The sequence below is a fragment of the Anopheles ziemanni genome, chromosome 2 (assembly GCF_943734765.1).
Source record: "Anopheles ziemanni chromosome 2, idAnoZiCoDA_A2_x.2, whole genome shotgun sequence".
Taxonomy (NCBI): domain Eukaryota; kingdom Metazoa; phylum Arthropoda; class Insecta; order Diptera; family Culicidae; genus Anopheles; species Anopheles ziemanni.
Window position 1 is genome coordinate 37,991,052 of NC_080705.1, and position 16,028 is coordinate 38,007,079.

General features: G+C 44.5%; 2 protein-coding genes across 3 annotated transcripts; one reads left to right on the top strand and one right to left on the bottom strand.

Moving 5' to 3' along the window:
• On the top strand, positions 1 to 11,153 carry LOC131283149 (microtubule-associated protein futsch). Of its 2 annotated transcripts, XM_058312727.1 has the most exons (10): positions 1 to 951; positions 1,006 to 1,015; positions 1,873 to 2,974; positions 3,695 to 3,876; positions 7,034 to 7,700; positions 7,784 to 7,979; positions 8,082 to 8,442; positions 9,359 to 9,741; positions 9,835 to 9,978; positions 10,081 to 11,153. In XM_058312727.1, the coding sequence occupies exons 1-10, from the start codon at positions 1 to 3 to the stop codon at positions 10,162 to 10,164; spliced, it is 4,080 nt and encodes a 1,359-aa protein (XP_058168710.1). In that variant the 3' UTR covers positions 10,165 to 11,153. The 2 variants fall into 2 exon arrangements, with proteins under 2 accessions (XP_058168710.1, XP_058168709.1); XM_058312726.1 differs by having other exon boundaries at positions 1 to 1,039; positions 1,903 to 2,974.
• A 664-nt stretch (positions 11,154 to 11,817) lies between these two features.
• Positions 11,818 to 13,663, bottom strand: LOC131283808 (dolichyl-diphosphooligosaccharide--protein glycosyltransferase subunit 1). Its single transcript, XM_058312797.1, has 2 exons — positions 13,018 to 13,663; positions 11,818 to 12,943 (listed from the first exon to the last, which is right to left on the bottom strand). The coding sequence occupies exons 1-2, from the start codon at positions 13,592 to 13,594 to the stop codon at positions 12,141 to 12,143; spliced, it is 1,380 nt and encodes a 459-aa protein (XP_058168780.1). The 5' UTR covers positions 13,595 to 13,663; the 3' UTR covers positions 11,818 to 12,140.
• Positions 13,664 to 16,028: the final 2,365 nt, after the last annotated feature.

A 16,028-nucleotide genomic window follows, 5' to 3' on the forward strand; every position in this document is an offset into this window, starting at 1 on the left:
ATGTTTTCCTGTTGTCGCTGCGTGAACCCCAAGTCACCGAAACAGAAAGGAAAGTCCTCATCCGGCAAAGGTGACAAGTCCGCCGGTTCCGACGATTCGCACGATGAGGACGATCAGCGGATCGAGCCGGAGGAAAAAAATACTACGAGTGCCTGTCAAAACTCGGCTGTGGACAATTTCTCGCAGGACGACGAGGAGATCAAGATAGAAATAATTGAAAATTCCGATAACCAACAATCGTACTCGGGCTCGGCAGCCACCACGGCCGTGCTGAACGGTTCGTCGCCGGAACCGAAACACCCGGAGGCGGATGCTTCCCCCGCGGAACCACGTCAATCATCGCCCGTGGTGGATAAGCAACCACGCTCCGGTGACGGGGGTGGTAGTCATAGCGGCGAGGAAAGCAATGAATCAAATCTTGCTGACGTTGCCGGCACCCCTGAGCAGAGGCACGGGGAAGAGGATGCGATCGCCGATACAGCAGCGAATGCGGCCGGGTCCACCTCGTCCTCTCCGGCCAGCAAAACTCTTTCCAACACCGAACGCGGACAGACGGACCAATCGGGACAGTCGTCCTCGGCCGTTGTGACCGAAATCGAGACGAAACTGCCAAACGAATCCACGGATGCCGAGTCTACGGGCGATGCGACGAACACTCCTCAGGAAATTCCCACCACCGTAGGGGAGATTGTAGGCCAGCTGTCGGGCGAGATGCTGGAAGAGCAGCGTAAGGAAAACGGCGACCCATCCCAGCAGCAGCAAAGCGAAGAAAAATCGGTAGATGAAACCACCCAAATGATTGTGGGGGTTGCCCAGCCAACATCTCCCATGCGTAGCCCAAAGCAGTCCGGCTCTCCCACGGAGAACTCGTGCCATAGCCCACGCAACGATTGCGAAGAATTAGCTGCCTCGGTTGGGGATAAACCGCCGAATGAGAATGAGCGGCCACCAGCGGCGGTGTTGAAGTACGACAAAGCATCGGCGCTGGAGCTGGGGCAACAGGAGGACGAAGATGGTAAGGATCAAAGACTTTGGTCAAGTCGGATGGAAAAATGACGCCTAATTTGTGGGCACTTTTCTCCTCTGTGCCTGGCAGCTTACGCCTGCTCCCGCAATGCCATTAACCGCTAACGTTGTACGCCTTCCCTCGGGGCGCCCCCGCCCTGCGATGGAGCGCTTTTGCGTGTTGTTGTCACACTGAGCGCACCTTTGGGAGTATAAGCTGCTGTTGTTGTTGCTGATCCCATCGAGTCTGTCCTAGCATTATTAGCTGTCCTAGAGTTACGTTAATTCGCTTAATACGACAAAACATGTTGATGGCAAGAGATTGAGGAAAATGTTTAAACCACCAATATTGCCTATAGAAAGTTGCGTAACTTTAGCATGTTTGTGTAAAATTTAATTCGATCTCTAGATCATATCACTCCATTCTATACGGCATTTTGAAAGGGCAGATATAACAGGTCTTGATAAGACAGCCGAGAACGTACGAGTGGGAAATTCTATTCTGAGTTTTGCTTTAACAAGAACATTTTTACAAAGGAAAAGATCTGAATATCTTTTGCAAATAAAATACTAACAATTATCATATAATTTATACACTTCCACTGGGAGAGCAAAATGCACTGTTACAACCTTTAATAAGCAGGATTTTTATTACTCGCACAGTCACAACATTTGCAGCTAGATTTCCGCAGGAAAATGTTTTTACATGTAACATTTAATTTAGAATGCATTTTCACTTTATATCATAATTTTCTATTGCGAGATTCAAAGACTCTGTTTCAAAGGTGAACAACGTTAGACGGACATTATGGCTTACCCCTCCCGTGTTACATTGTTACTTTTATGTCCATTTATTAGATGAAAAAGTGGACCATGTTGAACCTTCGGATGTTGAAGCTTCCGTTGAGCAAGGAACGGTTGTGACGGAAAAGTTAGAAGAAAAACAGCACGATTTACCTCCAGGGGCGAATGTGCTTGGGCAACAGGAGGATGAATGTGAACTAACTTCCCTCGTTAACCCGGTCTCGGATATAGCATTGGACGAGGAATCTCTCCCACCACCACCAACACCACCGATCGAGGAACTTGCGGGAACCGATGTTGTGGAGGAATCGCACAACCGGGAGCAAAAGCTATCTTTGGCATCGAAGATGGAACGCCTTAAAAGTGAACCAAGCAATAGCGAAGAAACGATCGAGGAAACAATCGATGTGGATAAGTTTTTGCCACGTCCGAGTGATAGTAAGAGTGATGATGACAATCCACTCAGCAGCACCAGCGGTACGAGTGTCGATGGTGATCCGGACGGTGGCTCACCCGTGACTAACGACAACGAATCAAGTGCCGAAGCTCGAGACATCGAAAACGTGGTGCCTCCTGCCGCAGTGACAGATGCAACGGCCGCAATAGCCGGCGTGACCAGTGATCCGTCGGAGGAAGAAGAGGCTCCCCAGTCGTTGACTCCTTCCCCGCCGGACGCCGCGGTCGACCCGCCGGAAGAAGACGATGGGCTGGTGGTGAACAGCAACGATCAGGTTTCAAAAACTTCCAGCGAAGGTCGCGAATCAAACAACGACGATACCTCGACGCTGTCCGAATCGGTCCCGAACACCGTCACCAACGGGGGCAGCCCGTCCGGTGCCGAGGCGGACAACAGCAGCAGCCGCAAGGAGTCGGTCAACAGCGACGACACCACCATCCGGACGCAGGTTTCGTTCCGCGAGAGCTGCCTGTCGCGCCGGTCGTCATCCAAGTCGTCGATCAAGAAGAAGGTAGCCTATTGCGATAGCACGGAAGTCATACCGCCCCCGGAGTATCCGCCGCCGGAGGATGACGATTCGGTGTTTTCCGATTCGGTGCCACCAAAGTTGCCCCGAGGCGACATGTGCACACCATATGCTACCAAGCGAGGCTCGCTGCCGGGCATGATCGCCCTGCCGGATTGGTTTGCCGAGGATCGATTAATGATGTTGGTATTCTCTTTTAAAATTAGTGTTCCTACCGACTGCTACCAGCTCTTGCTGTCCTCATGCATTGGCTACGTTCGTGTAGTGTTAACATTACGTCATCTAGACATCATTCTAGATTTCATTCATCAAACATGATTACTTCATATTTTATGGCACTTTTCTGTCTCTTGTACAGTTATCAATTTTCTCATATACATGTTTTTATACATACATCGAACATTACGTCTTATTATGATCGGCACATTCAGTTTCACTCCATTTTTTACTTCATGTTTGAATATCTTTTGTTTAAGTAGTTGATCCCGTTCGCTGTAAAACGGCTAACGGGTTTCTTTGTTGTCAATCAATTCGTTTCGACTACCTTTTTCAAGTATGTTTTATAACACAGGCACGATTTTTTGAGCAATTGATAATTTTTGCGATTCATTGTTACATTTGGTTTGCTCCACGCTTACCATTATCCTCATCCAAATCATTCATCATCGTGCATTCATGTAGCCTTGCCTAAATAGTCTAGTTCTCCTAAACTGTCGCTTGCCTAGTAAACAATACTGACTAAATCGAAGCTTTCCAGTTCGCCGCTCTACAGTCTTTTCGCCATACATGGTGGAACTATAGTTCGAGTTGTTAATCGTATCGCTACCGAAGCTTATAAAGGAATCAAATGTGATCTAAATTCCTTACCTTCTTATCGTGCCACATTAACCCCCCACCCCTAGGGAAGAGGGTGGCATTATGGAGCCGCCCACTACACCCATTGGCCGTGATGAGCTGGCATTACGCAGGCATCGGTTCTTCTCGGAATTGCTCAATGCTGCCCATGCTGCCGTGGAGCATCGTGTTCGCTTTGATCCACTTGGGCCAGAAATTACCAAGGTCCCGACGGAGGAGGATGCCGAGGGTATAACACAACATGCACCATATTTTGCCAATATTTTTGTCCATAATTTCTCCTTAGGATATATATGTTGCCTTTCGAGATTGTGTTCTTCCCTTTTCTCGGCTTACTTGGCGGCTTTTGTTTTCTTACTTTCGGTGCGTTATGTTTGTAAATATTACTTTTGTTTCGTATGTATCATTGGTTTCCCTTTTTCCGACATCTGACTTTGGCGGTTTTTTGTTTTCTTGCTTTTGATACAGTTTAGTTTATATAGTCCGGTTTCTTATTTACTTTTGTTTGATATTGATACATATCAATCATAATCATATCATAACTAGATTTGTCTATTTTTAAGTTATAAGCTGTAGTACATAGTATAATTTCATAAATATTGCAACAAGCAACCAAATATGCTTGAACGATGTGCACATGAGCCAACGTTTGAAGAACAGCTGGTACTTTTATGGTTGTCCGTTTTAGATATCTGCTAATCTTATCTAGATTTATCATATCCAGGGCGCAGTTGATGTATTTAATGCATTCTTCGATACCGTTTTGAGCGTTAAAAAAAATAGGTAACAAATTCTAGAACCGAACACCTTATGCGATATAGTTAAACAACACATCCAGGGAGTGGCTTTTAGCGTAAAACAATAATTTTGGTCGTTTCGTTGTTTTAATAATTAAACGAAAAAAATAAATTTACTGAATACGATGGTTCGTACTATCCCTACACTATCTTAATTTACATACATTAAGATGGGGCAGCCTGGTGTTTCTTGATATAGAGAAACGTTGATGTGCTTTCAAAATTCTCAGTATAAGCATCCACCGAGACCGCACCCTCCCCTGTACGAGAGGACTGACTATCCATGTACACAAAGGGAAAAAATCTTGTGAGCCCTTAAAGGGCCGGCATGACCAACACGGTCGTTACGCCAAGAAGAAGAGCATCCATGCACCATTTTAAAAATGAGATTAAATGAGGCAAAATGAGATTATTCACACTCAGTTCTCATGCGTCTAAAAGAAAGTACCGCTTGGTTTTTCTGTCGATTGATGGGATCACATTAGCGAAGTGTTGACGTGTATCATGCATTTCCATTATCAATTTATTTTATTTTTTATATTAAATTTCAATCAGTAAACGCAACTACTGTAGGATATTTCTATGTTTCTAGAGAACAAAAACTTGATAAAATTTACTAAAAACCAAAAACAGTAAATTGACAAAAAAAGTTTGCTGGGTTTCAGTTGTTATCAGAAAGGGCTAGTTTTTTTTTAATGCTGTGGTCCAGATATTTGAAATGTTTTTTTTTTCTTATAATCAACATTGAGAGGAAGCAGTACATTTATTTTTAGTTTATCATAAAATAATTTCAAGTATAAAATATATAAAAACTACTTTCTGTTTTCAACTTTGTATAGATTCTTTCGTATCCTCAGGAAGCGTCAGATACGTGTTGAATTTAAAGAAATCAGGGCGAATATAAGGTCTGTATTGCGAAGTCGAAAGCAATCCAGCGCCTTTTAAAACTAAGTGTACTGAGAAGATACCGCAAACCCATAGCTTGGCGAGCCCTGATTTAGAACACATGCTAATATGTCGGAAACACACACATTAAGGAACCATCGCAATGCTAAGTGTGTGATGATGATGATCATGTGCAGATGTTCGCAGGGTTACGCGGGTCAAACGAATGTACTGTTCCGTACCACACTCTCACTTGTTTGGCTTTCGCACGTCGGAAGCAGGGAGCTGACACCACCATCCCACCCTTCGAGGGGCGGCTAATCTAAAACACGGCCACCGTAAGAAGCATCAGCCTGGCGCGATGGGCCTTGCTTGTCCTGTCGGGGTGCGTCGTTTAGTAGTGTCGAGCACGTCGCATTGCGCGATGACACACACGATCGCTGGGATGGCGGTGCGCGCGTTCTGCTGAGTTGCTCTACGGTGCTTTAATAGCGATTTAAATTTAGCCCGAATTTTCTCCCCATTCCAACCACCGGAGGGACGTCGAGGTGACGCACCGGTGCACGGAGATTACCCCCGCGTGTTCGCGCAAGTTCATACACCACGTCCAATTATATACTACGCGATCACTGCCAAGAAGTTAACGTTCCCCCGCAGACGTATTTCTCCAAAGTGCCGTTCGCGACCTTGTTCTAGTGCGGGGCTCGGTGGTAGGATTAGTTTTTCCTCTGGGTGGTGGAAATCCAGGAATTTCGTAACTTGCCACGCGCGTGTGTACACCTTGGTGTTTGTGGCGGATGTTGTGTACGATTTATTTAAGAAAACTTTCTGCGAAGGTGCTGCTGTAGTACTTCGTACAGCTGGTTGCCAAGATTTGCGCCCCCTCCCTTTACTCTGTTGGTGGTGCTTGGTTTGCTTTTTGGCCGCCAACGCACAATCATCCCGATTGTGTAGTTGTGTGTGCGGATATTCCTCCCCTCGGGCTGGGTAACACGTCGTTGTTGATGGTGGGTTTTTTGGTTGTTGAATGGGTCAAACGTTGAGCGCCTGCTTTGGGCGCACTCTGATCATACATGATGTGAAAACGTGCTCTAATCCAGGTAAAAGTGTGCTGCTTTAAAAATGTTACTTATCAAAAAACGGAACATAAAAATGTGTTGAATGTTATCATAGACTGGCCGTTAAAAGGTCACGTTTACTAACTTTCTTGTTTGTGTGTAGCACGACGCTAGTCCCTCATTTTTATTGTACACGCACTATGGGACACCGATTTCTCGAAGAAAATAGATGACAATCCGAGTTTAAACATTGATCGATAATACACACTTAAGGGATTGACAATCATCTACTGCCTCAAATGTTCCTTCCTTCACAATGAATCATCTAGTAGGCATAAAGTGTAGAACATAAGTAATTACTACTAAATACTACGATTACACAAGTTGAGTTAAACTATAAATGATGTTTTTGGGAATCAATTTCACTATTTTTCATCAAAACATTGCAACAAGTAATGAACTGTCGTACCAAAAGAAAGTGTAATTTAAAGTTTTTAATCAAGAATCAATTAAAATCTGTTTTAATCATGAGTTTCTGCTGGATATGGTTTCTTGTTTTTCTTTCCATCATATGTGATAGTATTATGGCAAAGTAAATTACAAAAAAAAAGCTAATCTCATTTCTTTGTATCTCCCCGTCTAATAGACTGCGATCCAGACCTGAAACCATCATCCGCGCGTGAACTCGAGGGCTTGATAGATCGTCTGGAGCGTATCGTTGATCGTCTCGAGCGTACCGTTTCCGCCCGTGAGTTGGAAGAAACCAGACGCATACTGCGGGACGCTTGCATCGTTGGCAAAGCAGTGATCCTTCCCAAGCCATCCGGTACTAACACACAAGCTCCCCGAGCCGTAGAAACTAGTGCCGTAGAGGATAACGATCAGGAGGACGATTTGCCCACCGTGCTGCCCTCGACACCACCACCGTCGGCGTCATACTTGCATCAGCAGATAGACAGTCTAGAAAGCACCCTCTTTCCCGAGCTTACCGATTTACCGACCCAGGGATCCGACGGGGTAAAACAGCGGCGATCGGAACAGCAACAGCAGCAGCAAGACCATTTCACTGTAATACAAACCAAATCACGCGATACTTTAAGCCATACTAATCTATTGATCGCCCAAGAGCAAGGCAACGCAGTATTATCAGTGTCCTCGCAGAAGAGCAGCGCCGTAACGGGACCCGCGAGCACGATGAGTATTAAAGCCTACGACGATATTTTGCAGGGGTCGTTCGCGGACTTCTTTGATCTCTCCAACCAAATTGGAGACGATGTGGCCACTCAGGCTCAGTTTGTGGAGCAAGCGTTCGAGTAAGTTGCTTCCCAAAAAACCCGGATCGGTTGCAATCGCTTCGCTCCGTTTGCTAACCGTTGTATCACTTTCCTATTTCCAGAGCCCAGTATAAGTTCCTGGAGAAGGCAGCGACCTCGAGTGCACCGTCAAATGCTGACCTGCAGGAATTACTGAAACCTACCTCGGATAGGATTGCGGTCATCCAAGAGTTCCGCGAAAGGAGTCGTACCTCGAAGTTCTTTAACCATCTGTCGGCGATCAGTGAAAGTATTCCGGCCCTTGGCTGGGTTTGTGTGGTGAGTGTGGCAATCTGCGTGTGCCAAACTATCTGGTAGGAGCATTTCATAAACTCGAGCCTATACATTTATCTTTCCCAATATACTGCTGCCTCAACGTAGGCCCCAGCTCCTGGACCGTATGTGAAGGAAATGAACGACGCGGGCCAGTTCTACACCAATCGCGTGCTGAAAGACTGGAAGGAGAAGAACGCTACTCACGTCGAGTGGGCTCGTAAGTGGATCCAAACGCTAACAGAACTGCAGGCGTACATCAAGCAGTACCATACGACTGGCTTGGTATGGGGCGGTAAGAATAAGCCTGCCGTGGGTGGTGGCGCCGTACCACCACCGCCTCCACCCGGTGGCATGCCTCCACCACCGCCGATGATGCCGCTGGGAGATGTAACTGCAGCCGGCGGTGCCGGGGACGAGCGAAGTGCACTGTTCGCCCAGATCAATCAGGGTGCAGACATTACGAAGGGTAAGTATCTAAGTACAAACCGCAGCTCAGTATAACTCAATAGATTTTATAGAATTAGTTTTTTTAATTGGACATTTTGAACATTTCTAGATAATTCTGAACATATGCTACTAATTAAAAGTTAGAGTTTTTGTTTTAAATTTAATTTTATTCGATTTTCCACATGTACAAGGTGCACGACGCTGTTTTGCAGTAAATAAAATGACTACAGTTTTTTTCTGATATTGGCACGCCGCATATAAGAGGAATAATTGGTTTTAATTATTTATTATTAGTTCACTGCAAAAATTCGTCACGCATCTTGTAAATTGCGGTTATCATACACATTGTATAATATTAAATCATTCGTCATTTGGAATAGGAAATACATATGTGATAATGGTACCAATAGTGCTGGCGCATTTAATCATGTAACTAACAATGTAATGTAATTTATTAATGCCAAGATCACACCATTTCACATATTTATACCAATTATGATCGAAACACCATTATTCTTCTAAAAGGCATCTATTTCCACCGTACACTGACTGTAATTTATTTGTGAAACATATTTTAAACAGAACGGTAAAATTAATCATAAACCAACGCATTGGACTCAAAGACCAATGTATTTTGCTGTGAATTATAGCTTTAAGGAAATCATGGCATACCTTATAAATTTTTAATAATTCCAGCATATTAGTACAACCTAGTTTGAAAATATTATTTTTTTAGCCTTCATTTATTACGGTATGGGAAGGTTTATCTTTTGAACACTCCGTAGAAGATCAAAGAACATTTCATACTAGAACAAATATCGCTATTGAATTTATCGTACCTACCCTATAGGAAAAATGAAATTGTGGTGTTTGGAAAGAAAATTTTCCAGCCTCACTTTTTTACAATTATGTTTTTTTTTTGTTTGTGTTTCCAGGTCTGAAAAAAGTGACGGCTGATATGCAAACCCATAAAAATCCTGGCCTACGATCGGGTCCCGCCCCATACAAGGCACCGGCGGGCGTAAGCAACGGAACCAAATCGGTAGCCCCACCGGCCGCTGCCGTCGCCAAACCACCAACCTTTACGCGCGACGGAAAGAAGTGGCTGATCGAGTACCAGAAGAACAACCACGGTCTAGTGGTCGACCAGGCCGAGATGAACAACGTGGTGTACATGTTCCGCTGCGAAGGTTCGACCCTGACAATCAATGGCAAAATCAATAGCGTTGTGATGGATTCGTGCAAGAAGTGTTCCCTGGTGTTCGATTCGCTCGTCGCTTCGGCCGAGTTCGTCAACTGCCAGAGCGTTCAGATGCAGGTGGGCATAAGGCGCGCACGATGCGATGTCTGTGTGACATGCAATAATGAGGTATTAATTTTTTTTAACAATGGCAACTGTCTTTCGGCACAGGCTATCGGCAAAGTACCAACGATTTCCATCGACAAGACTGACGGATGCCAGATGTACCTTTCGGAGGGTTCCCTCGATGTGGAGATTGTGAGCTCAAAATCTTCCGAAATGAACGTGATGATCCCGAAAGGCAACGGTGATTATGTGAGTATCTCCGCCCGCGATTGAACTAACGTTCGGGCTCGTCAAAGTACATACGTACGACTCCTAATGTTCCTTCCATCTCTTCATCTTGATCTTCCCTAGGCCGAGCAGCCGATTCCAGAGCAGTTCAAAACGGTAATCAAGGGCGCCTCGTTGAATACCACCTGTGTCGAAAGCCTCGGCTAAAGCAGCCCCCGTTACACCTAGAGTTCGGGGCACAGTTCTATAGTACCCGTCGATCGAAAGAATGCGGCATAAACCGCTATCGTGTGGTCCGTTTTGCTGTGAGGTTTTGTGCGTGACGTTTGTTTTATTGCAAGTGTAATAATTATTTATTCGCATGTTTTCCCGCGAAACAGCGAACGAGCGATGGTGGGACAAATTGTAATTGAATATTATCTAGAAGATAGAGCAATCAAGCAAACAAACAAGCAAGCATTCAATATCAAATTGCATAATTTTAAAGTTAAAGAAAAAGGAACACAACATAATGGAAACCATCCGACACAAAGGGCAATGGCGAAAGTAATTCTTTAGTTAAGAAGATACGTTTGATAACGAATGAAAAGCAAATATGATAAATTTATATGAAACAACGTTAGTCTGGCAACCATTACCATACACTTGCATATGCTTTTTTCCCCATTCGAAGAATCCTTTCGATTCTCTGGGCATAATGTGTTGGCCCTGACCAATGTACATTGTGTCGTGAACTGTTTTTTCTATGAAAATTTCCTCTTTTACTCTGCATCTACTTTTACTTCATCATTTGATAATGCTTCAGTAGGATGGTCTTCCCATAAGATATATACTATTTTTCGTAAGATCGTTACAAATTTGATATCAAACGTTTTGAGGAGAGCAGTGTACCCCTCAGCAGCATTTTAATGGAAAACGAACGAACGAGATATGCATAATGGACATCAGCCACATTAACAATCCTAACCACCACCCCAACCCTACAGTCTTATAATCACGTGAAGGAACAAAATTTTAGCCACAGTTGAAGTCGTCGTCGTCGATAAACATTTGATTTTCTATATACGTTTGGGAAGGAACATGACTAAACTGACCAACCGGAAAAGCAGTATACACAGATCATCGCAGAAATCGTGCTCATCAATCACTATTATGTAACAGAAATTAAGTGAAGTAAATTGAATAAAGCAAGAACACGTTGCATTCAACGAGACGTGAGAAAGTGTCGTGTCCTTATAAATTATGGAAAGAAAACATATTTTTTAAACAGTTAAGCAACTACAAATTCCAGTGGTCGTAAGTAATGATGTACAGTTGGTCCCCGCAGTACGCGAATGTTTGGGACCGGACGCAATCGCGTATATCGAATTTTCGCGTATTGCGGATTTCCACTGCCTTTTCGTTTATACCTCATATTGAAGAGTTGACACTGAGAGGGAACCGCTTATTTAACATATCTTTTATCGAAATCACTAAAAAGTGTTCCATTTCTTACATTGCATAATTATGTCTTTGTTAAAAAGTGCATATTAAAAACTTCATTCTACCAAAACAAAGTAAAATTGACTAGTCAGAACTCAAGCAACGCTATGAGCTGTCAGTTGTAAAAAATCGCGTATTGCGAATTCGCGTATATCGAGTATCGCGTACTGCGGGGACCAACTGTAATTTGTTCACTGGAATAGCCAGTAGCTGTGTATTTTATGCGTAGAAAAATTTAATGTTTTATTTTTTATTGAAGAACTCAAATCAATCTCCAAATTAATCATTTTCTATAAATTAACACACGATAAATCGAACACACCAAGTCATCCAACAGCAAAACAAGACTTCTTGTAGCTTCTTTTTAAACTTTTTGTTTATTCATCTACTTTGTTCAGACATTGTTTGTGGCGGCACAACTGATTTATTACCCTCTAGAAGTTGGAATATCGGTCCGATGAAACAATAATGGTTTCAGCTAACACATGGGATTGATCTTGGTATTGACGATAACATTCTTACGTCATATGTGCCCAGATGAAGGGATGGATGTTTGAATTAGGATTAACATTCGAATCGAAAAAAAAGACTCAACTGAGAACCACGTCCACAGGAAAAGGTGCACATTGCTAGTGTTTTATGTGGAATAAGAGCAAAAGAGTAGTGCACATAAAAAGTAATCGCCAGAATGGACACGATTTCTATTCCTTGTGCTGATGTGGTTCCTTCTCCTTGATGATGGAAAAGTCTAGCCGCATCCAGACGATCACGAAGACAAACAGCACCCAAAGGAACCCGACGACCAGCAACGGTTCTTGCAGCATCATGACGCGGGAGAAGTTGTACTTGAGATTAAAATCGTTGATATGATTTTCGACCAGATTGCGCTTGCTGAACGAAACCACCGGACGTCCGAACGTGTCGAGGTAGGTGTAGTGCAGCGAGTCCGGATTCCGCTGGACCGAGTATGGTGCGATCAGCTTCACGTTGGTGGATCCCTCCGGCAGGATGATCTTAGTCTGCACCTCGTCGATCACCATGTCGTCGAAGATGTGATCGATGACGCGCATCTTCAGCAGGAAGTTGTCCCCATTTTGGAACAGATACTCGAAGCTCGGCACGTTGTAGCCCAGGGTGTAGTGCGTTCTCCAGCCACCGAACAGGGGGAATCGTGGGCGCAGGTCAAGCTCAACCGCATCCTTCAGCGTACGGAGCGCGGAGGTAGAAATGTTTCCGTTCGTATCACGGTAGTAGACACCGGTGGCCGAGGCAGGCAGTAGCGTTTTGTACGACTTTACGCTTGGCTGGTTGGAACGGGAATCCTTTTGGTAGTCGTAGCGAGAGAACGGTCCCTTCAGCTCCGCGCCCGAGTGCACGATGTCGATCGTCTCCTCGACGGCAATGTTACCCCAGTGCGATACTTCGATGGTGCGCTCCAGGCGGGTCACCGTCAGGAACGGAGTGTAGTTTTCGAAGTGGATGGTCATGGGTTCGTGGGCGAATGCTGCAAGAAGTATTGAAAAAAGAAATGCTTTACAGTGTCGTACCATTGAGGAGAGCAAGGTTTTGAACATGTACCTGGTACGTTATCGTACGCTCCATAGGTAATCGTACTGTCGGCCTGCGAGCTAGGCTTGAATTGGGTGTAGCTTTCGACATTGCGCGAACTCAAGTGAACGGTGGTTTTCTGCGTTACCGTAGGGTACGGGGAGTAGAAATAGACGTTCCCGAAGTACTGCACCAGCTGCCGGTCACTTTGTCCGATCGCCGAGGGGAAGGGTTTGAGTGAGCGCGAGAACACCGTCTCGATGTACACGACCGGGTTCGACGAACCGGCTGGCAGAGTCATGCTAAACGTCACTCCCTTCGGAGTGCTGGTTTCGGTAAGCTTCAACTCCTTTTTGGCCGAATCCTTAGCTGAAATAAAGGCCAACCGTTCGCGATCTGCTTCGGGCACAACGAACAGATAGCTGCTGATGGCCTTTTTCGATTTGTGCTCCAGCGTGATTTTGTAGGAAATTTTCACCAACTGAGAAGTCAGATCTATCGTCCGATCGACGGCTTTATTTTCGATCTCCATGTCGATTGCGGCGTTCACGCACGCACCAACGAGCAGTACGATGACGCCGACGCGCCACGGGATAGATTTCGTCATTTTGCCCGTCGGATGGGTGGATTCTACGGCGTCCTAAAACTTTTTACCGGCACAGCAATCAATGAGGTGTTCTTTCCACGTCTGCCTCTTGTTGCTAATCACCACTTGGAGGTTCAAAGGTTTATCGTAGTGTTGGCAGAACGGGATTCGGAAGATTCGATCCCTAGACGGATTGCAAAGATTCGAATCCCTTTTGACGGATTCTAAAGATTTGATTCGATAAGTATTCGATCAGATTTGATTGGTTTGTGACTCGATTTGATTCGATTCTGACTTGATCCTAAACTGCACGGTTAATTAATACAGTTATCGAATAGGGGATTTAATGTCCACCATATTGATTATACTCAAGTGTCTTCTTCTTGGCGTAACGACCTCTTGGTCATGCCTGCCCGTTAAGGGCTTACGAGACTTTTTACCCTATGTGTACGTGGATAGTCAGTCCTCTCGTACAGGGGAGGGGGTCCGGTCTCGGCTGGGATTCGAACCTACGCCGTCGAGGTGGTGAGCCCCGGCGTTCGTGGGCCGATTTTCTAACTGGCGCTACCGCTCGGCTGTCGCGGACCCCCCTCAAGTGTCAAATATTGTTTATAAACAAAGGGAAAACGACGAGCACTGACAATTTTCCTTTCTCGGACAACTGAGTATCGGCTGCAACTTTCTGCACTTTTCGACGGCAACCAGATAGCACAAGCCTGCTTCAGATAGGCATGTGCTTCATTCACCTGCTTCACTAGCTTGATCAAAAAGCAAGACAGCGTTTCGTTGTCCACATTGCCCTACTGTTCCGTCGAGCGTTTCGCATTTTGGAAGACCCTGCAACGTGAACACAAACACTTGACCAATAGCAATATGCAACGCGGGATCTTTGGCCATCTTCAGTAGTCTAAGAAACCGAGACAGCACCTTCCGGTCGTAGTACTCCCGACCGCCGACGGCCAGATAACCGTACCAGTGAGCAGCATCCTTTCAAATCTGCCTTCATGTGCGCTCAAATCACGCAAAATTTTACTTAACACCAACACAATCGCCACAACCGCAATAGCACTCCACAACACAACGGCCGTTCTACATTAAGCACGCAAACAACATTAACTGGACTGTCAAAGGTTTCTTGTATTTTTCTTTAGACGATATGACAAAATACTCTACAGTATTTGACCAGAGTATTACATTAGACCATGGTCCTAACAGTTGGTACCAGGCCTTTCAAAATTTTGTACACAAAGACCACAGTTCCTTTGGAACACTATCCGCTGCTTGGACTGTTCCGACCGTTTCTTGGATTCGGATTCGGATTTAGGGATTTGGTTTACCCACCACTACAAACCAAGCTGCGCGCCACGGTTATTGCATCAACAAGCTTCAAAAACCTTGGCCACAATTGGAAATAATGGCTAAAGCAACTAATTTCTCAATAACTTTTTAGTGGCTTAACCAATTTTAGCGCCAGACCCCTTAAATGAAAGGTCTTTTGAAGATATATAATTCTCTGTAACAAAGACTCTTCCGTAATTCTTAGTTTATGAAATTCTGAGGCGTAGGTGCAGAAACCTTGGTTGGTATTTTCTGCTGAAATAACTAATTTGTTAATAATTTTACAATTACTGAACCGATTTGTACATGTGACCCCTTAAATGAAAGGCTTGCTCAAGACACACAACTTTGTTTAACAATAGATCATTCTATATTTTCTAGTTTTTGAGAAAGTTTATTTTTCGAAAAGCTTTGGAAATCTACCGGTTCGACCGGAACAAGGTACCCAATACTTCGAACAGCCATTTAGGCAAACATTTGCCAAATTGCCAATAACTTTTGATTCTTTGAACCGATTTTCACGATTGACCCCTCAAATGAAAGGTCTGCTCAAGACACACAACTTTAACGATAGTTAGATTGTCCAGGCTACTTAGTTTTTGCGAAATGATTTTGTATGAGAAAATGGCAGAAACAGCTAATTTGCCAATAACTTTTGATTCTGTGGACCGATTTTTACGACAGACCCCTCAAACGAAAGGTCTTTTGCAGACCAACAACTTTGTGGAAGTAAAGACTTATCCATCGTTTCCAGTTTTGGAGAAATTAATACTGCGACACATTGTAAACATGGCCCGGTCGACCGAAACTCTTCGAAAACCTGCAAATGTCATTTTCATACAATCCCAGGCCGGCAGAGTTCGAAAGGTCCCGATGCGCAATCTTTCTCTTCGAAAGAGAGATTTTGCGATGTTGCGAGAGAATTTTCAGTTCTCTTTTCTCTCTCAAATTGTGCGCATAGTGGTGGGTAGTTTCCTCGGAACTGAAATGAAACAGCTCCCCCTGGGAGCGGATAGCGATAGCGATCCAGATGGTCCTGGGGACCATTCAAAAGCTCGATTTAGCCTTTGGATCAATTGAACCATTGATTGTACAATTGTTAAAGGAACAAATAATA